Consider the following 23,368-nt stretch of genomic DNA (forward strand, 5'->3'; position numbering starts at 1 on the left):
ACACCCCACCTACTGCCAGGCCCTGGCCCCCAGTTTCAGAACCTGTAACCAACCTCGGAAATTCACAGCAGAAACTCAACCCCCACTCCCACCCCATCCCGCCGTTGACAGAAGCTGACACACACCACTGGTGGGTAGAGAGGGACGCACAGAGACGAAGGCCCAGACAGTGAGAACCTAAGGTTTACGCGTGCGTCTCTGTGGACCAAGGGAAGGGAAGGCGTTTAATATCCCATCGGGTGGAGCGGGCTTGCGGTCTGCCCCTTGCCCGGGCAGCGGGGCCAGGCTAGGGGCCGAAACGCACAGGGTGGGGGGCTCACTCAGGTGTGTAGGTTATAGTTTCAGTGTAAAATTCTGTCCTTGGTCTTCTAGGGCAAAAAGTTATCATCTCTGATCGGCAGGTTCACAAAGCTGGTTCTAATGGTGCCAGGGCTGGCGGTGGCCCGGGCGTGGTCCCCCGTGACATGCCTGCCAGCCCCCTCTCCAGCCCTCCCCGCCCCAGTCACCCATCCCCCCCGGGCCCGCGTGGAACCCCAGGATGGGGTTCTTCTGAGACCATCTGGCCAAGTCCCCTGATTTTATAGATAACAAAACTAAGTTACAAAGAGGTCGAAAAGGTTACACAGTCTCTCAGTGACAGAGCCGGGCCCAGGAACGGCAAAGTGGCCTCGGTGAGTGCCCACTGGATGGTCCGCACCGCCTCGAACACGCACAGCCCTCCCGTGAGTCGGGCGGCGCCGTCCCCCGCCCGCAGATCAGAGGCTGGCGGAGGTTCAGGAAGCTGCTGTAGGTCGCACAGCTGGGGGGGGGGGGGAGCAGAACTCAGGTCAAACTCGGCCACCTGGCTGGCCGTCTCTGCTCCTCCCTCTTCCCGACGAGACACCACACGGGACGAGAGTGAAAACGGGGTCAGAGAGGGAAAGAGAGTGTTCGCCAAAGGAACGGATGGTTATTCTTAGAGGATGCACATGCAAATAAGCGCCTAAAACAGAAGCCGGCAGGCCTTCGCCAGGCCACGAGGAAGTGCCGAACCCCGGACGGAGGGGCCCGCCCCGGGGACGCAGGTGCCGCTCGGAACGTGCTCCCGGCGGCCGAAGCAGCAGAGTAAGCACCGTGGCATTGGACTGTCGCCCAAAGACACCGATGTAAATAAAAGCAGAATAAATAATGGGGAGAAGAGACAGTTCGCCCCAGCAGAAGAATTCCAAGCAGTGGAGGCAGAGACAGCCCCCTCGGGTGTGGGCTCTGCCTGCGACTTGCCTGAAGCGGACAGCATGGATGGAGGGAGGTGGCCGCGGTGGGGAGCCCCGACAGATGGCCTCGGCCAGGGGACCGGGCCCGCGGCGGCGGTGCTGAGCCGCGCGACAGGCGGCGCTTCCCCTCCGCGTGTGTGACAGAGAGGACGCTCATCTCTGCGAGTTGCCTTCCGCAAGCCAGAGCCCCGGCGCGACCGTGACCCCAGACAGACAGGCCCGGTGTGCCAGCGCCTGGCAGAACACCCGACCTCAACACCATCGAGGTTGTCCAGAACAGGGGAACCCTTAGAAACTGTCGCAGACCGGGGGGCGGGGCCCTGGAGGTGCGAAAGCAAGTGTAAGGAGGGGTCCCGGAGGGCGGCATGGGAGAGAACAAGGCCTGGGGACGAACTAGGAGCAGCCTCGTCGCCTGTGGCTTTGCGAGTGGCGGCCCCGGCGCTGCGGCTCCGCCGGCCGTTGGCGAGGGCGGGACGGGGGTGGGGGACGAGGGGCACAGAACGCTCCGCACGGTCTCTGCGGCTTTTCCGCGTGTGTTCTCGATGCAAGCTCCACAGCAAACAGAGAGGCGATGGTGTCTGGCTCTCCCACCAGGGAGCTGGCTCCCAGCTCAGCACGCAGTAGACCGATCTGGAAAATGTGCGGGGCCCGGCCGCCCCGGGGCCCCTGAAGGAGAGGCCCGGGCTGGGGGCTGAGCGTCGGACACACGCACGGTTCCAGGGAGTGTTCGGGGCGGCCGGGCTGAGACAGGAGTTAATGCCGTGAGCCAGACGGGACGCTGAGCAGATTCCGGAGTTCGTGCAGAATGCAAAAGAGCCGCACGGGACCGACCCCTCCCGTCCCCGTCTCTCCAAAGGTCTCATTGTCTGATCTCTGGCATTGCCCACTGCGGAGTCCTAGACTGGCCGCTGTTGTAATCAGGTGGTTAGGGGTTCAAGTTTCCTCTCAGTGTGAAAATGCAAAGTGCCCCGGGCCGGCGCGGAGAGCAGGTATCCTCTTTCATCCACCTGGGGTCACTGTCCCCTAAGGGGCCCCACGCAGGCCCTTCCTGCCACATGGAGGCTGGGGACCTGATGCTCAGCAGGGCTTGGCTGACCTCCAGGCAGTCGGTCACCCCGGGTCCCAAGAAGACTGGGCGTCCAGGCCGGGGCAGAGGAGGCAGGCGTTTCCAAAGGGCAGGCTGGCCGCCGGCCAGCGGGTCTCCAGATGCCATGCCACGCACACCTGAGCAGGTAAGAGAATAGGTGTGTGTAAACACTGTTTGAAAAAGAAAATAGCTGGACAAATACGGCGCTTGTTAACACAGGTGTTTACAGGTGGGATTATCTTCCCAGGGCTGCTGCCTCCCCACCCTCTTTGTAAGTCTCAGCTCACACCTGTGGGGACTTTCCTATTGAGTAAAGGCGTAGGGGAACCGACTGTCCCCATGGACCCCCCGAGGCAGGAGGCGGTGACCCGCTCCGTGGGCCAGTTTTCCTCCCAGTTTCCCCTGCGGGAGTGACTTTCATTTTTTTTTTTTTTGACCTGCTCTAGCAGGATCCGGCCTGTTCTCCTCTTCCTGCTTGGCTAAGCAGCTGCTCCTTCCCCTCGGCCGGCCACCCGAGGGCAGTCGCAGTGAGCCCTGCCTTTCCTGGGGCCACGCTGAGCGGGCTGCTTCCTGGGCGCCAAGTTCTGGGGTCCCTATTATTCTATTCTCTCTCCCCAGGGGAGGTCTCCTTGTTTGCATTTGATAGTCCAGAAAGCCAAAGACGCTCAATCGTCCGACGTCACAGAGCTGATGAGCAGGAGACAGCCAACCTGGGCGGAATGCGAAGCTTCAGCTGGAAAGGGCGCCCCTGGCACCCCGCGATGACCAGCACCCAGGGCCACCCGGGGCGCAGAGCTCATCACCCGTCCTCCGCCATAGAAGCTGCTCCTGCTGGGCGGGAGCAAGCGACAGAGCATGAAAAACTGCAGGAGAAACGCCACCGCCGAACCGCGCACGTCGACGTGGGCAAGACGGGGGCCCACGCTACCTAGCTCTCGCCACAGTTTGGAGCATTCGCGGAAGAGAAACGCAGAACAGTCCATGCCGTGTGGAGACCTCGCAGCAAGGAGGCAGCTTGCGATCTCAGGGGGGCGGGTTTCGGCGAGGGCGGGTTTCGGGGTTCGCATTCTGAGAGAGCTCTGTCCTCTGGAGAGACCTGCTCTCTGATTTCGGTTCCTGCAGATGGGGCAAGGGTTTCCCCGTCTCGGCCTGAACAGTGAAATGCCCAGAATGTAAATTCTGCAGAGCGAGGTGTCAGGAGCTGTTTCCCAGCCTCGAAGGCAAGGGACAGGGGTGAGGAGAAAGGAGAGTGGCTCTGGCCACATGAGGGACAAGGACGTAGAGACGGAAGGGCAGCGGTGGCCCCACGGGCACAGGCGGGAGCGAAGGTGGCCTTCTCCCCGCCCTGCCGTCGGCCTCGGTGAAGCGGCCGCACATGCCAGCTTTGGGGACATGGGAGGCTCTGTCACTTGGAGAGGGGCAGGACTGAAAGAGCAGAGTCCGCGGACGTTGTGACCAGCTGACCAGAGGCCACTAGAGGGAGGACCCAACATGGCCACCTGGCCGGAGGTGGCTGGGCAGCGCTCACTCCCAGGATCCCCGGAGAGGCCTGGGGGCTGAGCTGACTGACAGCCCCCAGGACGGGGCTCAGACGGCACCTCCGGGGCACCCAGGACCAGTGACCCCCATAGCGAGCAGACAACTGGGGGTCATTTGCCTTTGGTGTTGCTACAGGTACAACATTATTTCATTTTACCAACAAAACGCTTCCGTCCAGCTCGGACAACAAGGAGGCTTCTAGAATGTTTGCGGATGAGGAGACCGAGGGTCAGAGCGTTGAGCGGCAAACACGGCTGGGCCTGGCTCCGGAAGGCCGTCCAGGGTTGGAGCCCAGGTGTCCCGGATCACACTGTGGGTCTTCCGTCCTCTGCCGCTCACTCTCAGAAAGAGGAGAGGCCCCAGGAGCAGGAATGAGGTGGGGACTAGCTGGCCCTTCTGCCACACCCCTTCGGCTCCTCCTGGGGCCACACCCACCCCGTGGAGCAGACCCGCCAGCGCAGGGGCCTGAGCACAGCCCGGTCCCTTGCAGGGGGCGGGGGGGAGGGGGGGAACACACCGGAGAACATGAAAGGTCGCCACGGGGAGCTCTGAGGTTTTCCAGTTGCATCTAGCGCAAGGTCTATGACAAGTCTCTAGAAGAGGGGATGGTGCCTAATTAGACCGTTTTATGCCATCTAATCAAGATGACCTCATGTCCTAATTACAGACCTGCGCCATTACTTGTGAATAATTAGCGAGCTGGGCTGTTCTCCCCGCCCACCGCGTGGGACGCGCCGGGTCGTCAGGCTGACAGCCGCCTGGGTCGCCCCGGGGAGGCCGGAACGTGGCAGAGCCGCGGGACAAGCGGCGGCGCGTTGGGCGCACGTCCCAGGCGGCGGGCGGCCGGCCGGGGAACCGGGCGCCGGGGAGGGGTGTGGCTCGCGGCAGCAGCGTCGCCGCGGCCGCGCGCGGGTCCCCCGACTGTCAGCGGAGGGACCACCAGGGCCGTGCGCGATGCCCGCACGCACACGCGCAGTCCCGCCCCCAAACACACACGGGGCACGCGCCGGGCGGGGCTCTGCGTGGCGCGCACGCGCCGTGGCCAGCTCCAAACAGGCCCGCACTGGCGCCGGGCCACATAACCTCCTCCTCTGCGTCCAGCGCCAGCGCGTCGCCTGGGTCCCTCGTGGACGTCTGTCCCGCTGTTCCAACCTGACCCGCCCAGGCGTCTCCTCTGAGCGGCGTGGGAACTGTCTCGGGATCCTAGGTAGCGTCTGTCACCTGAGCTTCCTGCCCAGACAAACTGCTTCTCTTCCCTTCCGGCCTGAAACTCCACCGGGACAGCGGCCCGTGCATCGGGCGCAGCCCAGAGCTGCGCCCGGGGACAAACGTGTCCCCAGGCCGTGACGATCTCCACGTGCTCCAGGCCTGTTGGGCGGCTCGCTGCGACCTACCCCTTTTCCATCTCTCCCAGCGATGACTTCTCACTCTGCGATGTGGCGACACTGGCGTCCATGAATAATCACTCAATAAAGGGAGATAATTAATATTTAGCGTTGCCAGAGGGAAGCACTTGGGGTGGGGGGGGACCACCGTTTAGTCTGAGGGCTGGTATTTGTCAGCTGGAGGGCAGGACTAATTAGACGCATCAGAGTTGATGACAAGAAGCTGAAAAACAGCTTGTCAGCTCCAAAGCGACTTCGACGAGACGGTCAAATGCCAAGTAGCACAGGCAGGGTCAGCCCTCACGCGGCGAGTCTTCCATCGTCCACGCACGTCCTGGGCTCTGCGGACCCGTGACCAGGCCCAGAGCCGCCCAGGCCATCCGTCCCCTGTGGTTCTCGCCCTTCCTCGGAGCCGGCCTCAGGGTGTCCCTGAGCGGGGCCACGGCACGGTGAGCCGGAAGGCCTCAGGAGGCTGATTCTCGGCCTAGGAGGGGAAGATTTAGGGACTTTGGTCCTCAGAGACCTGGGCTCGAAGTCCCTTAGTCCCCAGGCCCCGCCCTCATCCACCACCCTGTTCCCTCTATTCTGGGGACAAAGTGCACGTGAGTCTACGGCCCAGACTCGCATTCAGGAAGAGCTCCGTTCCAGGTGAGAGAGCGCGTCCCGGGGGATTCACGCCTGAGTGGGCCAGACTGAGGTCACCTTGAATTCCCACTGGAGCAGACCGACACTGGGCTCGAACAGTCCCGAGCGGTGTCCCCAGACCCCTAGAGGCTGTTCTTGCATCACTACTAAACAGTGCCTGCGCTTTTCACGGTGTTGACATTTGCACAGAGGGTCCCAAAGCCACAGAGGCAAAACCCCGACACCCCAGCGCCAATTGAGGCAGCGGCACCGGCGTCAAAGCCCACCAGCGGTCACAGCAGCCTTCCCTGCTGCACTAATCCATGTCACTGGAGAATGTCCCCGGCGAGACAGGAAAACGTGTCAGTTCTGCTGCATCTCTGTCTTTGGTTCTGCGTTTTCTTAGTGCTCTGTGTGCAAGGCCTACGGAGTCCTCCCCCGGGGCACTGAAGGGCCGCTGTCAGGAGGAGAAGCGCCCGTGAGATCGAGTTACAAGCCGAACTCGCCACTGTTTCCCGTGAAACACTGTTGCACTTGACAACAAACTGCGGAGTTCCAAACCCGGGTCTTCCGCCGATGTCTTGAAAATGAACAACCGGGCCTGTTCCTTCAAGGAACACTGAGAACGTTTATTGTCGATGATGACATCTGAGATGTCAAGCAAAAAAAATCGCACTTGGAGAAACTTGTGTCCATCACCGCGTGCCTGACAGATTGCTGTCCAGCTTTTTCCTGTCGGGCTTGGTGGCGAATTAGTGAATAGGGTTTCTGGATGTTGTGTAACGAGCTGTGTCAACATCGGGAGAATCTGCATCACTCAGTACACTAGTATTTTCCAGATGAGAATGCATCTGGAATAAGACAGACCGACAGACCTTAAAGTAACAGTGTACACACATCACAATTAGCTTTCAAGAAACGCTCACTGGTGGAGTTTTAGAGCATTATCAGAGAAGAAGATCCACAATCATCCGAAAAGGCCATTGAAGTATGAACTACACAGCTGTGCGAGGCAGGACTTTATATATATATATATATACTTCAACCAATGCAATATGTCGCGACGGATTAAATTCAGAAGCAGGAGAATCCAATGTCTTCTGTTAAGCCAGACATTAAAGAGCTTTACAAAAATATAAATGAATACTGTTCTTCTACTATTTTTGTTTTGGAAAAAATATAGTTTATCTTGTAAAAATATGTTATTTAAGGTCATATATAATGGTTTTATTGGTATTTTATATTTTTAATTCATTAAAAATAATCACATTCTTTAAATTTGTCAGTTATAATTTCTAATGCGGTAAAGAGCAATAGATATAACCCACATACACAAAACCGTTTGGAGACCTCAGTAATTTTCAGGAGTACAAAGATGTCCTGAGTTCAAAACTCTTGGGACCTGCTGGTCTAGTCACTTACCACTCACAGCAACACGGGAGTCTCCCACGAGCCCGTTAGAAACGCGGGCTCTCGGGCCTCGGCCCAAACCCACCAGACCCAATTTTACGGGCCAACAAGGTCACATCAGGGTCTCACAAGCGCCTGTCTTTGCAGTAAGGAGAGGGGGCGGCTCAAAAGTACTTAGGACGCCCAACATGGTTCTGGCGCCAAGTCCTGTGGCACTAACCCTGGCCTCCGTGTGACGTTTCTCTGGAGGGACGTCACCTCCCCAACACGTGGACAGTTGAGAGGCAACGCCTAAGCAAAGCGTCACGAGTCCAGCCCATGGAGGCGAGTCTGGGGAACACGGGGCAGCCTCGTGGCGGAGGCTCCGGGCGGCCCGCGGGGCCCTCCAGCCGCGGTGTCTGCATCCGGCCTGACTCCATAAATGGCTGGCCGTGTGACACATGACCACGGCGGGGGGCGGGGGGGGGGGCAGGGGGGGGCCCACCGAGGTGGTGGAGTTGCCGCCCTGTGCCCCGCCACCCACCCCCGCCAGCCTCCGACGCGCCACACCCTGGCAGCCCGCGGGCTCCTCGCTGTGCCCGTCTGCACCCCACAGCTGCCACAGCCCACCTCGCGCCCCCCTAGCTCTCTGACCCCAGCTCCGCCCAAAGCCCACCCTCCCTCCAGGGCGAGGACAAGACGAGTCGATCAGGAGGCTGGGGATGCCGAGGCAGGGTCCGGATCAGGGCGGGACAGAGAGAGGACACAGAGCTAGGCAGGGACACCAGGGCCCCGTGCTAGAGGCTGAGAATCAGCACCAAGCTTCGGCCCTAGCGGCCAGTCAGGACAAGGACAGGCCACCACGGGGGGGCAGGTCCCGACGGGCGGCCAAGGTAACATATTAAAAGCCCTTGGGACAGGAGCCGGAACGCGAGCGCTCGGTGGCCACCCGGAGCACCTTCTCCCTCACGGCCTCGGGAGGGGCCGGCCCTGCCCACACTTTGATCTTGGACTTCCAGCTCCCAGACCATGAGAGAATAGATCTCTCGTTTAAGCCACCGGGCCGGTGACATGTTGTTGGCAGGCGGAGCAGACTGACCCGACTGCCCGGGAGCAGAGATGACGCCTGTTTCCCAGGCGAGGACCCTGGAGGTCTGGGCGCCTAAGGGCTTTGCCATGGTCACGTGGCCAGGGCCCTGCGGAGAGCAGAGCTGGGCGCCACCCCGTGACTGGGGTGGATCCCAGCCACCCCGCTGACCCTGTGAACCGGACTCGTCACTTGCCTCTTGATCGGCCTGAGCAGGAGGCATCCAGTCCAGACCAGCTGGGAAATGCAAGTGACCCCTGGCCCTGGTCACCCACCCCGCGGAAGGAGCTGAGTCAGTGGCGCTGGCCGCCCGGCGGGTGGAAGGGCAGTCAGAGGCCACGGGCCCTCGGGCAGCTCCGCAGGAGAATCGAGAAGTAGGGCCCGGCGGCCAGAGGCCTGTGAGAGTTCTTACGCTCCGGCCACTTCCCCACTTTTTTCCCTCCCGTAACCGCCCTCCGCCCTGCGTGGCTGTCGGCAAAGCCCTCGCCGCGGCCAGGGCTGGCCTTCGGGCCCGTGGAGGCAGCAGCTGGAGGAGGCTCCGTGCTCCATCCCCCATCCTCCCCCATCGAGGCCGGGCCGGCCCAGAGGGAGGCGCCCGGGGCAGGGACATGGGGGCGGTAGCAGGGGCCCGGACGCGGGTCCGGGGCCTGCAGGCGGAAACGCCCTGGGCCCCAGCACGCCGTGTGCAGCGGCCTGATGCACAGAGGGGTGAACGAGGCCTCTGTGGAAACACCCAGGCCTGAATGGTCAACGAGGTCCACCCCGGGGAGCTGCTGCCGGCCGAGGCGGTGCTCTCCGGCCCCGGGGGCTGCTCTGCGGGTCCCCTCCTCCCCCGTGCCAGCCCTGCGCCTCCCCATGTGCTCCATTCTTCCCCAGGACCCCAGGAGAGAGGAGATGGGGCGAGACGAGCAGGGGGCTCTGGCCAGGCCCTCCTCCACACCCTGCACTCCGGCAGCGCGGCCCAGGCCCGGCGGCCTCTGCCCGCCTCGGGAAGGCGCAGGGGACGAGGGTGAGCGTCGGAGAGGAGCAGATCGCTCCCCGAAACGCGCGGGAACTCACCCGGACCCGGAGTGCGTGCGTGCGGCGGGAACATTCACGCGGGATTTCTGAACTAAAAACACACGTTTGCGCATGAGTTACCCCTGATCCTCCCCACAGCCCACGAGGTGGAAACCACCGTCTGAACACACAGGTGGCGGGTGGGGGTGTGACCCGGCTCCGAGCCTGGGCTGGAAGTCAAACCTCCGCGTGCCACCGAACCAGTCTTACAGGACGGGTCTTGGCTACGAGGCGGCACCTACCAGTCACCGAGAGCCTCCTGGGGACCCGTCCACACAGCCGACCCCCCAGCAGACGCCTCTCCCTGCCACTCTCCCAGCCCATCGAGCTGGAGCCCGCTTCCTGTGCTCGTCCGGAGCAGGAGAGAGAGGACCACCCACTCGGCGCCCAGGCCGCCGAACCCCGCGTGTCCCCGCAGACGTCGGTCACAGTCCCGCGGGCCCGGCTGCCCCCAGACTGGCCCGGCTGCCCCAGACTGCCCTCCTGTCTCTAATCCTTCAGCCGTTACTAATCTCTGGGGCGGCCGTCTGGGGGCGGGAGACTCGTGGGAGGCAGGAGGAGTCGCATGGGGACTTCGGCGGGTGTCTTTGGGGCCCCGCTCTCCTCGGTGCCAGTCCCACTGTCTGTGAGCTCAGTGCTGCTGCGGGGCAGACGCGCCCCGCCCCCACCCCATGCCCCGGCCCGTGCCCCACCCCGCTCTGCCCTTGGCCCCGCATACCTCAGCTCCGGATCTCACCACTTCTGCAATTCCCCGAGGCCACGTGAATTCAGATCCTCTCCCAAGCCATCGCCCTCCCCACCCATGCTGCAGCTCTCTGCAAAACCTGACGAGCCTCCGTCCTCCGTCTCGGGGGCCACGACGCCATCGAGCAGGCCTGAGCCCCAGAGGTCCCTCCGAGGCCCTCCCCGTGTGTGCCCGTACTTAGGGACTTTGGTCCACCCAGGTTGGGACCCAGAGGTCCCGACACATATCCCCCGTTTTTCCCTTTGGGGACAGGGGAGCCATGTCCTGCAGAGCAGAGCAACAGCCTACCTGAACTCCAGACAGCTGACATCTCTCTCTGCAACCCGCAGGCCCCTCACTCTGTCTGGGCAGATCGGACCAGCGAGGACCGGCCATCAGAAAATCCTGCTCCTGAGGGGTCACGTCTCCCTCTCCTGCCTGCGCCCGCAGCGTCTGAGACCCACCGGGCTGGCGCTTTTTCAAGTGCAGAAACCAAGCGGGCAGGCCCTGCCCTTCCGGGTCTCCGTCCCCACCGTCTCTGCTCCCAGACGCCCCCTCCAGCTTCCAGGATGGTGGCCCCGGGCCTGATCCAACTAAACCCTGGGACCCTCCCGCTGGCTGGTTGTTGTCACTGCCCTGGGCTTCTGGAAAGGAGCGCAGTCTGTCACCTGCCTCCTAACCGGGAGGCTCACTCCACACAGCCGTGCGAGCCCCCTCCCCCAGGCCCGACCCCTGCCTCCCAGAGCTGATGATTTAGCAGGACCGAGGCACACATGCTTCACGTCCTGTTTGCAGTTCGCACAGTTGAGAGAAATCAGGAAAGAAACGGTCTTTTAACAGATGAGAGCGAAGCAGCGTCTCTGGCTGGGGTCTAGAAAAAACAAGACATCCAGGTTCCACCGAGGGCTCCTGCCTGTCGGCACCTGAGAAGCCCGTCAGCGTCTTAGAGACGACCGAACCCCGAGAGGTCACGCAGCTGCTCGGCCATTCTCCCCGACATCTTCAAAGCCAGAGGTCCCCGAAGGAGAGGTCCAGGAGGGCCAGGCCGGGATTCTCCCCCTCAGCTGGTGCTCCGCCCACAGGGCCAAGGCCGCAGAGGTCCCAGTGCGAGCATCCCAGCCTCCTCATGCTGACCCCGGCCATGGGAACGCCAGCCTGCCCGCACCCGCTGACCCGTCCCTCTCCCCGCCACAGGGCGTCTGCCCCCTCTCCCCAGCCTCGGCCTGGATGAGAAGACCCGACGCGGGCACACTGGCCTCTTCCAAGGGGCTGTCACCCCTCACCGCAGACCTGGACTGAGGGAGGTGACTGCCCTGGGCGGGAGGTTGAACCTGGTCCCTCCAGCCGGGATTCGGTGACCCTCCAGGGGAACGGGGACAAAGGTTCCGTGACCACCCGGCCAGCGGCCTGGCCCCCTCCGGCTGGAGGCCCCTTCCCGCAGCCTGGGGCGCCTGTAATGAGAAAAAGACCCCAGAATCGCCAAGCGGAGGGGAGCCCCCGGCACGGGCCTGGCCAGTCCCGTCTCGCACGCCTCCCAGCTCTTTCCTTCGGTGGTTCCGAGTTTGTCAAGTCTCCTGCCCAACACCCACTGCGAGGGAACGAGCGTGCGCCCGGACGGACGCCGAGCTCCCAGAACACGGCCTGGGCGCGCGCCCTCCCGTCCTCCGTCTGTCCGTCGGTCCTGCTTCTGTCCGCCTGTCCCGCTCCGCCGTTCCTTCCCTGCCCCCTTCCCTCTCCCTCCGTCCCATTTTCCTCTCAGTGCGGACTATGCTCTCCCTCCCCCCACCTCCCTGCCCCCCCTTTCCCCCCGCTATTTTTGATCTCTCCGTCTCGGCCTGGGGGACCTCTGCCTTTGTGGCCCCTCTCCCCAAATGGATGTCTCGACATCGACAAATATGAACTTCATTAATTTGGGAAGGATTTATCGGTGCAGAGGTTAATTGTCTTTCCCTGACATGTTTTTACTGAATACATCTGGGTGACAAAATTAATTTCCTCATTAGCTATTTTTAAAAGTGGAACAAGCTAAGGGGGAAATCAGTGCAGGAGACTTGTGCAGCGTGCGCTGATCTGGTCCCCGGGCCGCCCCGCTCTGCCCACTTCCCCCTCCCAGGGAGCTCGCCCAGGAGCCAGAGATGCTGAGGTCAGGGGTCAGGGGTCAGAGGCCCTCCGGAGGGAAGGAGAGCCTGTGAGGGACCCGAGGGCTGATTTCTGGGGTGCAGACCAGTCCCCATGGTCCCCAGAGCTGCAGGAGGCCACACCAGGGAGAGGGAGAGACCTGGGCCAGTGGCCAGGACTTGGGGTCCACCCTGGCTGCCCCAGATCCCCTCCGTCCCCAGGAGGGAAAACTGCCTCCTAGCTGGACACCCAAATCGTGGCTCTTTTGAGCAAAATAAGAATGGCAGGTAGGCACAGAGATATAACAAGAGAGCCCTAGATCCAGGACCTGACCCTTTTAGTCCCGGAAACCAGACCGAGTTGGCCCGAGGGACCTCAGGGTCTGTGTCCTCCACAGCAGGGGTCCCCAACCCCCCGGCCGCGACCAGTCCTGGTCATGGCCCGTCAGGAACCAGGCTGCACGGCAGGAGGTGAGCGACAGGTGCATGAGCGAAGCTCCACCTGCGTCCGCAGCCGCTCCCCAGCACCAGCATCATCGCCTCAGCTCCGCCTCAGACTGTCAGGCGTTAGATGCTCATAGGAGCACTGGTCCCTGGTGCCACAGAGGTTGGGGACCGCTGATTAGGACCTGAGCAGCCAGCCACACGTGTGCTGATCTCCTGTCCAGACATCTCAACACGAGTGGCCCCAGGACCCCCGCGCTGAGGGGTGGCCGCCTGGGTGGGGGTTTGGGAAGGAAGGTGAACACTCGTCCAGCCCTGGAATTCAGAGCAGGGACAACCAGACCCCGTAATGGAAGGTCACCACACGGGGAGGCTGACGGTGTCAAGCAGCAGAGAGCCATGGGACCCAGGCAAGTCATTCAAGTCCCGTGGCCTCGGTTTCCTGGGCTATGAAGGACATCGCTGCCCCCACCGGCCCCAACTCTCTGGGACCTGAGCGTCTGCGCTCAGGGGTCCCGGGACCCTCCCAGCCACTAGTCCCTCACGGTCCCGGCCCCTCCTCACGCTCCGTGCCCCTCCTCCATTCCAAGTTACCAGCCGGCACTCCGGGTCCATTTCACGTGTCAGCACTGAATGCTCGGGACTCAGGGGACTTTTCGACCTGGCAAGACAGGAGTCCAGAACTTTCTGCGCCGAGCCGTCCCCCGCACCCGGCTCTTCCCAGGGTGGCAGACGAGTGCTCTGGGCAGGAAGCGGACACCCCGCGGGCCGCGGCCGGGTGGGATGCAGAAGCCCCCTCCTCCCAGGCCCGGCCCGACCTCGTGCGGACCCGGCCCCCGCGCCATCGGGCCCTTCCTTTCTAGGAAACGAGGCGTCATGGGACGGACGCGGTGCCCGCACAGATTCTGAATTTCCTGTTTCTATAAGCCGAGCGATCACATGTGCGCGTGCACACACCCGGGGCGACACGGCCCGCCGGCCACCTCTGACGCAGCCCAGAGAAACTGCTTTTCCGCCGGAATTTCAGAAATAGGAAAAACCAGACACCGGGAGCTGTCGAACGTCACAAGCTCGGCTGGAGGCTGCCAGCACCCCCCCCCCCCCCCGCCTCCGTCCCGGGCCGCGCCTCCTTTCTCCAGGTCACCCCTCCCTCCTGAAGGTGCCCGCCCTGCAGGGGCAGAAGGATGCTCAGCATCAGGTCACCTTGCCTGAGGTGCCTCCAGCAGCCACCCCTCCGGACTGGTGCTGAAACGACAGAGAGGGGCCTCCGGGTGCCGGGCGCCCCAAGAGCAGTCCCGGACTACTGGGTGGGGCACACAGGGGGATGATCCCACACGGCCGGGGGTCCCCGCAGCCACACTCATGCGGGATTGCGCCGCCCCCTTCCCGGGGACCCTCCTCGCACAGCTCCCATCTGCTCTAGACCAGAAAGGACGCCCCCCTCCGCCTGTCTCCGGCCTCGTGAGGGCACCCCTCTCGCTGCTGGCCTGCCCGGCCCAGATGGCCCTCTGGGGGGCAGGCATCTGGCAGTGGAGCATGGCGGGGCCTCCGGGCACCTCACACCCGAGGCCAAGGGACTACGATGGTCATGGAGCTGAGCTCTCAGGGATGGCGCGGAGCTTGCCGGCCTCACCAGAGAGGTGAGCCCTGGGAGGCGGCCCCGGGACGCTCTGTGCAGTGGGGGGGGGGGGGGGGGCAGCGTCCGTCCGTCCGCAGAGGCCCTGCGCCTTCAAAGCCCGCCCGACCCAGCACACAGCAGCTGGCATCACACTCCCGAAGGCCGAGGGCCGGGGAGGGCGGCCCGGGTGTGGAACGAAGCCGGCAGCAGCAGGGACTGGCCTGGGGTTGGGACAAGCTCGGGGGAGGCTGGAGCTGAGAGCCACAGCGACACTTAAACGAGAAACCAGGGGTGCACCGTCCAATGGGGTCGCTTCTTCTAAGAAACGGAGTGGAGGCGCTGTCGGGAGGATTTTCAGAAAACCTCAGGGAGGAAACTAGAAGGCTCCCTGGCCCCAGCGCGCAGCAAGCGGGCAGGTTCCTGGGCGGAGAAGCGGTTTGCCCGTGAGTCTTTGTGGAACCAGAAAAGTTAGATCTCGCGCGTTTGTAGACAGCGGGAAACAGAGATAGAGACGCGCTGAGTGTCAGTCAGTCGGCGCCTGCGCCAGGAACAGCTCCCGGCGCCCGGACTCCCACCCGGCCGCAGGCCTTTGATGTGGGCGCGGCAGCTGCGCATCCTCCTGCGCGCGCACCTGGGCCGCTGCGTGGCCTCCGGCCTCCGCGCGTGGGCGTCGGCGTGCTGCGAGGCGCCCCACCTGGAGCACCGGCGCCTCCTTCCAGAGCGAGCAGAAGAGGGAGGTTTGTGCAGAGCTCCAGCCCAGACAGGAAACTTCGAGGGAGCCGACGCGGCTCCGACTCTGCAGAACCCAGGCCCCGGCCGCTGGACGCTCCTCCCAGCCGGTCCTCATCCACGCCACCCTGCCGTTCTCGCGGAACGGAGGCGTCTGTCCCCCTAGCCAAAGCTCTCTGAGGACGCGCGCCGGTGCCAGCAGTCACGTGGAGGATGGGTGCAGGACGCCTGTGCTGGGGCTGCCCGGGGTGGACGGGGAGGGAGATGGAGTCACCCAGGACGTCCTGGGGCCCCCCCTCCCCCCCGCAAGGCTCGCCTACTTGCGACCTGCTGCGCGCCGTGGGGCGTTCTTTCTGGAAAGGACACATCCTGGTCAGCTGTCTCCTCCTCACTGCCCAGAGACGCTCAGGCCAGCCTGTGTGGAAAGCGGGTCACTCAGGTGGGGACATCCAGACCAGGTCTGGCAAGCAGCGGGGCGTGTCAGCCACCCCGAGAAGCACGGCCATCGAAAGCCAAGGTTTTCTTGTGTTCTGGGCCTTGTGACTTTTGAGAGGGAAAAGTAAAGGGATATTCTGGGCTTTTGCTCCCGACCTGAAAGAATGCTGCTCTGGAAAGTAGTCGGACTCTACGTCTGGGTGAAAGGACCTGAAACTGTGGCAAGGGACGAAGGGTGCCCTTTGGGACGCAAGACGCTTTCTCGGGCATGTCTTACACGTGACGACGGCTTGAAACATCGTGGCACGTGCGTCCTGTGTTCACCAAAGAGCCTCAATGGCCTAAACGTACGAGGCGTTTTTAGGAGCGATTCCTGTGTTCTGCCCTCATCGCTCACCAGCCGTAAAGTCCTCAGGGGCTCCCCCTTGCCCTTCCACAGGCAATAATCATTACTATCTTTACTGAGTTTGCACACTGCGCATGTGCAGCTGGCCTCAGGCATCTCAGGGGTGGGGCGCTGACCGCCCACCACCCAGCGTAGCTGCAGTCGGCCCCCTCGCTGACAAGCAGTTGACCCTTAAACAACCAGCCTGTGCTACGCAGGTCCGTCATTCGTGGGCTTATTAGCTCAGCATCTAAGTGGGCCCTCGCGGTTCAAACCCGTGTGGTGTAAGGGTCGACGACGTCACTTCACATAAGTCCCAAAACCATCCTGAAATAAAAGATCATTAAACCACTATACGGCTGAGACCGCTGAGGCTCGAGGAGGGGCAGGGCCTTGTCGGAGCTTGCCACGCTGCGCAGCGTAGGGGTGTGATGAGCCCGGGCCCACGAAGGCCGCCCTCGGCATCCCGCGTCCCGCCCCCCCCCCCCCGCCCCCGCACAGTGATCTCATCTTTCTCCTCCCCCTTCATCCAATGCCCGCCAGGGTGAAATAGTTCAGGCCTCGCCTACCGCTCAGGTGAGCCCCTCCAGCCCCGGGCCCACGTCTGACGGGGGGGGGGGGGGGGGGGGGGGGGGGGCGCCTCCCCAGTTAGGCAGCATCCTTATAGCTCGCTTCATCCGCTTCCTCCACACAGGGACCCGAGGACCAGGACTGGGGCTCTGGGTACCCAGAAAGAAGGGCCGTAAATACATGTGGCCCGAATCGTTCAGTTCCTCCCTGGAGCATCGTTTTATCCTTCACGACCCACGTCTATCAAGAGAATTAGTAAAATACACCAAGGAAGTCTAGAGCATCGCTTCTCATGCTTGATGGCAAGACAGGACCACCTGGTGTGCCAGGTAAGGCCCAGACTGTGCCGCCCCCGGGCCCGGCCTGGCTCGGCAGGGCTGGGGCTGGGGCTGGTCCTGGCCTCGCACGCCGAGTGTCACCTGCGCTGCAGACTAGAATCCATCTCTGAGGAGCGATGCGCTAGACAGTTAAAACCTCTCAGTTACTCAGTGCTTACCAGCACCTCGGGGAACTTGGAGACTCTGGTCTTCAGTGGACCCATTCTAAGTTTTCTATTTGAGGGAGTCATTTGCCACAGAGGGGGCTTTTCCTCTCCAGTTTCTGGAAATGCCAAGAAACAAAAACTTTAAAAGCGACTACAGCATCCTCACGTGGGCCATGGCGCGCTCACCACAGCTATACCTCAGAGAGAAGCCGGGGCTCCCCGTGGAAGCAGCAAGCTCAGCCTAGAGTTATGTTCTGACGTCTCAAAACATGATACCATTTATTCTGGCTCTGGTGCATTTGAAAAAAATTCCCTTCCAACACAGACACACAGTCAGCTTTCGGTTCGCAATGAATAGACGGGTGCTTTTGGTGTCTCACTCAGGGGTCAGGGGGAAAGCCCGGGGCGGGGGCGAGGGGGTGCCGGCCTCGGTGCCCTAGGGAGTTGCCCCTGCGGACCGTGTCAGCACCCCTGGCAGCCGGGGCCGGCGAACCCCGCAGCCTCCTTTCCCCGTCGCCGCGGCGAGCGGCGCTGACTGAAAAGCCGGTAGCAGCTGGCAGGAAACGGTGAGAACACTGACCACAGGCGAACTGCAGGACGCGGCGCGCAGGGCGGACAGACGCCCGGACAGGAAGTGGGGCTGCCAGGCCTGAGCCCCGCACCTGCTCGCGGGCCACCCCGAAGGGCGCCTGTGCCGAGAACGCGCCGGGACACAGCTGTGGGTCGCGATGCAGGGGGGGCACGGCTAGGCCGGCCCCGGCCACTGCCCCGGAGGCACGGACCCGTCCAGAGGGAGAAAGAAAAACCGAGAAAACCCCTGGCCGGGAGGTCCGGGCTCCCGCCACCCTCGGGGGAGGGGCGGTGGTTCTGATGACAGCCCGCGGGGCCACACTCTCGGGGTCGAGTGCACGTCTGCCCGTGCATGCTTAACCAGGGTCCCTGCAGCAAGAGCGGCCGGCGAGGGGGGTGGGCAAACCCACTGCCAAGGTGAGGGGAGGGGTCCTGCTTTTCAGGGTTCCAGAGCCAACCTCTTGACATACTCTCGCGGCTTTGCAGCCAACTCGAGGGCGGCCCCGTGAAGTTCACGGCTGAGGAGAGGACGGCCAGGCAGGCCGTGTACCAGAGCCTCTCACACGCTGCGCCCCTGTGCCCACACGCCTCCCGGTGGGTGAGCGAACCCACAGATGAGCAAGGTGGGGCGCAGGGTGCTGCAAACACCGTGCTCAGGGACACGGGGCCTGTAAGGGGCAGAGTCCAGACCCCAGAGCTGGCGGCCATCTCCGCTCTGTGCCCCAAGTTAAGTGTCCCGATCACGGGGAGCCGTTAGTGCAGGGGAGGAAGGGAAGCGGGTGAGCAGAGGCGAGAGCTGAGTGCTGCGGTCAGTTTCAGCGACACCATCCCCTGGCGCCGGGGCGGGGTGTGTGTGGGGGGGGGGTGCCTGCCCAAGTAGCCCAGCGAGAGGGAAACCCCCCCCTCTGCACCCCGAAGCAGACCGGGGATTCTTTCGGGGGCAGCCAGAGCGGGCCGGCCTGCTAGCTGCTCGCTTCTCTGTGACACACTTGGTGATGAGCTGTGGTGGAAGCTCCAGCATCTGCACTTGACTCATGAACCAGGTCACGGCCTCCGAGAGAGAAGAGGCTCAGCTGAGAAGGACGCCCGGGGCCTTGTCCCGGCCTCTCTGCCCCTGGCACCAGCGCGGGAGCCCGGGGTCCCCTTCCTGCCTCTAAGGAGCAGAGCAGTGCACCTGCCCCTCGGGGGTGAGCAGTCCCCTCTGCTGGCACCGGGGACATCTCTCGGGGCAGCGAGAGGGGAGTTCAGCTGGGCGGCTGACTCACCCTTGTTCCTGGAACTGTCTGAAGGCGGGAGAGGATGCTGTGGGTTCTAACTGTATCATCTGGGCTGGGGCCGGTAGCAGATGGTCCTTATTAAAAAAAAAAAAAAAAAAATACTTCCATGTGGGCTCAAAATAGCACAGCACTCACCATCAGCTGAATGGAGGAATGTGCTAGCTGGGTGTCACGTGGGGGTGGGTGCTGCAGGCTGCAGGTTGGGACATGGGGCCCAGGCACCAGCCACAGCAGCCCCGGCCTGGAAGGCAGAAAACGGGAAGCCTCGGGCACCCTCCGAGTGCCTGGCCTCCGCCGCGTCAGGCAGGTGGCGTGTGCAGCCCCGTGCAAGCCCCATGACCGTCCTGAGCCCACGCGGCCCGCTGCCCCAGAGAGGAGCCTGAGAGACACTCGGCAGGGAGGCCAGGGGACCTTCGGGGGCCGCCCTGGCAGCGGTCTCCAGTCTGCCCCTTGGGCACTCGTGCGCCCTGGGCAAGTGGCTTCCTCTTTCTGCACCTCCGTTCGATGATCTGCAGGACGGAGTGAACGCAGCAGCGCTCTGCGGGGAGGCGGAGAGTGTCCCCAGGCGGGGCCCCTGCACAGGCAGCTGCTCTGCGCCCGAGTCGCCCCTCACGCGGGCACTCCCTCGCCTTCTGCCCCCTTTTCTGAAAATTCTTTTGTGTCCTTGCGTAATCCATGCTACATTTTGGCAGGTGGAAGCAACAGCTTTGAAAGTCCGAGTCTGAGGTGGCACCCTCTGGGCTGACGCCCAGCACGCGGGCGGGAAACGCCATGACGGGAGGGGCTCCGCGGGCCAGGCGCGGTGGGTGGCGGGGGGCACCCGGGCGGCAGCAGCAGCGCCACCAGCCTCGAGCGCACGGCAGCACCGGGCAGCACCGGGCAGCCCAGGCCGCAGCCTGGATCGCACGGTCTGCGGGCGGAAGGCCTCCCGGCAGCAGGACGGCGGCGGAGACGCGGCCGGGGAGCCGGGGCGTCGGGGAGTCGGGAACCCCTCAGGCTGCCTGTCAAGACAGGTCCATCTGGGAGGCAGGTCCCGGGTGCACCTCCGTGTCCTCTGGGGACGAGCAGTGTGCTGTGCGCCTTTAACGACTGGCTCTGCAGGGGGCTGAACCGGAGCTCCGATTCGTGCCGGTATTCACAGTGGCCGGTGTCACTGTGGCAGAGGCCACATGGTCAGCTGCCAGGAGCTCCGACAGCCGGCCGAGACCCGCCCCCCACGAGAGGCTCGGGCGCCTGGGTTGCACCTGTGGCTAACGGCGCCTCCTCAGACCTCGGGCGTCTTCCAGCAGAGCGGCCCCGGGTGCGGGGCTCCGGGCCTCACGGGCGAAGTCAGAGCACGGCGTGGCCGCTCGTCTCGCACGTGTGTGGGGCTCGAGCGCGCGACTCGCCCGGCCAGCTCCGGTCTGCGAGGCGCCTGTCAGAGCCTCGCCCACAGAAAATTAAACAGATGCCGGCCCCCGCCCCGACCCCCACCCCGCCCCGCCCCCACCTCTACCCCGCCCCCTCACCCCACCTACCCCCACCCTGACCCCCACCCGACCACCCCCCACCCTGCCCCCCCACCCCAACCCCGCCACCCTGACCCCCTATCCCGACCCCCACCCCTACAGGCCCCTACCCCGACCCCCTCACCCCACCCTCCCCCACCCCGACCCCCACCCCGACACCCCCGAACCCCACCCCGACCCTCCCCCACCCCCACGCCGACACCCCCACCCCGCCCCCCCACCCCGCCCCGTCGGCGGCAGCGGCACCCCTCTTCCTCGCTCCCGTCCCCAGCACGTCTTCCCGCCGTCCCCACTTCCTGCCCCACCCCACGTGTCCGGCCACCGCCAGGGCCTCCGCACCCGCGGGCCACCACCTCGGCTCCTCCCTGCGTCCCCAGTGACCTCGTTTTCCAAATCCAAGAGACGTTTCTCAGCCCTCCTCATGCCCGGCTGCCCACGCACCTGTCCCTGGGCGCCGCGGAAGCCCCGCCCCCTCCCTCGCTCGCTCCCTTCCCCCCATCCTCGCCGGGGTCCCCGGCCTTGCGAGGCGCCTCTGGTCTTAGCGTCACCTCTCGCTACACTCCTTCTAGGCGAGCTCACCCGCACCAGGGGCCTCTGTTACCTCCGGCTCCAGTCCCCCCGCATTCTGCCTGCACCCAGACTTCTCACCTGCCCCCCACCCAGTACCACCCATACCCTCCCCCAGACGCCCCATGGCCGGCGCCGTATGACCTCAGGCTGCTTCATCCGGAGGCAAGCTCCTGACCCTCCCCGCAGACCCGCTCTGCTTCCAGAGTCTGCCCCTTACCCCGCGGCCTGCCTGTCACCTGGTCATTGGAGGTCGCGGCGCTTCAGCCCTGACCACAGAAGTGACCTCTCATCGCCTGCGCCAACGTCTGTGCGTGAGGAGTGAGTGTCCGGGTCCAGCCCACACCCGAGGCCGCGGGCACCAGGGGCGGGGGAGACAGGCGTCCACGAACACGAGGTCGAGTCCCCCTTTCCGTTGGACGCCCCCCCACCTCAACGCGAGCGCCCCCCAGCCTGAGAGAACTCTGCCCCCGCCTGTCCCAGAAGCCCGGCGCCCGGGAACGCGGACCCCCCTTGAGGCCACGTGCGCGTGTGGCCCTGTTTGTGTTTCGCCGGCGTCAGGCCGAACGCTCGTCACCGCCGTTTGCTCCTCCCACCCCCGTGGCCTCGCGACTTCAGTCAGGTCCTAACGCCTCGAAGGTGCTGATTTTTCTATCTTTTTCCCTTTTCCCCCTGCTGCTCATAACGAAGAAACACCCCAATGGATGGTTTGGGCGCTCAAATCCCCCTTTGGCGATTTCCGGGCATCGCTCTCCACGTCACCTCTGAAAGCCGCCGTGCACACGGCCGAGGTCGCCTCTCAGAGACCGTCCGTGGCTCCCCACGGCGAAGGGCAAGGCGCAAACGTGCACCTGGAATTCGAGACGTTCCCACCTTCCAGCCCGAAGCTGCTCCCCACACAGTGCCCCCCGCGCCGTTCGGCTGACCCACGCACCCCGCGTCGCCTGCGTCCGTGACTCTGCTCGCTTCACGTCCTTGCCCTTGAGCGCTTGCCCTGCTCCTCCTCACCCAAATCCTGGGCGCCCTGCAAGGTCGAGCTCATGCCCCACCCTCTCCACGAGTCTCTCCACCACGATGCCAGCTCTCCAAGGCCAGGCCGTGCAGGAGGCACTGTGCCCTCAATGGCGTCGGTCAATAAAAATGCTTATCAGAGGGAGCAAACTGCTCCAGAAAAGCCACCTGAGTTCCCCGCCCTACGCTGACCCCCGGCCCTCACCTTCGTTACCCATTACCGTGCTGTGTACCGCGGACTCGGCCTTCCGCCTCACCTGGGCCGCGGTGCCAAAGTCCCCCACCCCCTGCAAGGCGGCTTCTCACCCCGGCCCTGCCCCGCTCGGGCTCGGAGCAGGGCTGTGCGCCACGCCTCTCGGACTCCAGGACAGGGCCGAGACGGGGGTCAAAAGTGTTAGCGATGGTGGGGAGGATGAGGACTGCTCACCGATAGGACTCCCTGGAACGAACTCGCCAAAGATGCTTCACTCTAGCTCTGGAGCGCTCGGAAGTACAAAGACTTAAAATCTAGGACCGTCGACTCAATACTGCCCTGACAGGGGCAGAAACGTGAGGGCGCTAGAGATCAGGGAGGCACAGACGCTTGCCACGGAGGAGCCGCAGAGGTCGTCGGCCACGAGACGCCGAGGCGAGGCAGCGGGCAGCAAACAGGGGCAGAGCGAGGGGCGCCGGCCTGGCTTCCTGCCGCCGCGGCCCAACCCCCGAACTCTACACTCTGCCTCTCTCTTTTCACAATAAACACTGGTGTCCACGTTACATTTGGCTTTTCAATAGCGAACCAAAGAGGAAACGCGCCCCACGCCCTCAGAGCCGCTCCAGACGGGGACCGGCCGATTTGCATAATAGGCAGAAGGTAGAGCTGGGGAAAGCGGGCAGGTGAGGGCTTGCGGGGACCTGCCCTTGCTCCCGGCACTGGCACTGGCACCGCAGACCTGGGGCCTGGAAGGAAGCGTCCTAACCTGTTCTAAACCGAGGTTGGCTTTTCTGGAAAAACACCTTGTCTCAGACCTTTTGGTCTGAAGGCCATCTTCTACTCTTAAAAATCATTGGGCGTACTATGTACTTGAAATGAATTAAAATAAATAAATAAAATTCTTTTTTTAAAAAAAAAAAAAGAAAGAAAGAAAAAATCATTGCGTGCCCCAGAGAGCTTGTGTTCATGAGGGTTGTATTTAAAGATGTTTACTGTGATAGAAATTAAATGATCACCTGCACGCCCAGCTACATAAAGAAATGCAAGTGTGTTTTTGAACATTTATCAATTTGGATCAAAAATAATAATAGTAAATTCATTCCATATTGGCACAAATTTCACATTTAAAAAAAAATCTATATTTTCCAAAAGAAAATAACTTTCTCTATAAATAAAGTGTAAGTTATTTAGTTGAGACATGAAAGGAAAACTCGGCCTCAAACAAATCCATAGTTGGAAAAGAGAGGACAGCTTGGGGACAGGCTTCTCAGACCATTGTGGATACTGTTCTTCGACACGACACCGGAAGTCGG

The 23,368-nt window shown here is 63.1% G+C and overlaps 1 protein-coding gene across 6 annotated transcripts in view; it reads right to left on the reverse strand.

Moving 5' to 3' along the window:
* Positions 1-764: 764 nt before the first annotated feature.
* The window catches only part of LOC107498271, an 82,036-nt gene continuing 59,432 nt past the window's right edge, over positions 765-23,368 (reverse strand). For 3 of the 6 annotated variants that reach the window (XM_036224503.1, XM_036224499.1, XM_036224504.1), the window contains one exon: positions 765-2,477. In XM_036224503.1, coding sequence (XP_036080396.1) covers positions 983-2,116 — 1,134 coding nt within the window. In that variant the 5' untranslated portion in view covers positions 2,117-2,477 and the 3' untranslated portion in view covers positions 765-982. Of the gene's footprint in view, positions 4,357-23,368 lie in introns of those variants that run through there. The other 3 variants (XM_036224501.1, XM_036224502.1, XM_036224500.1) reach the window with 3 other exon arrangements.

Source organism: Rousettus aegyptiacus, unplaced genomic scaffold (assembly GCF_014176215.1).
Source record: "Rousettus aegyptiacus isolate mRouAeg1 unplaced genomic scaffold, mRouAeg1.p scaffold_m13_p_7, whole genome shotgun sequence".
Taxonomy (NCBI): Eukaryota; Metazoa; Chordata; class Mammalia; order Chiroptera; family Pteropodidae; genus Rousettus; species Rousettus aegyptiacus.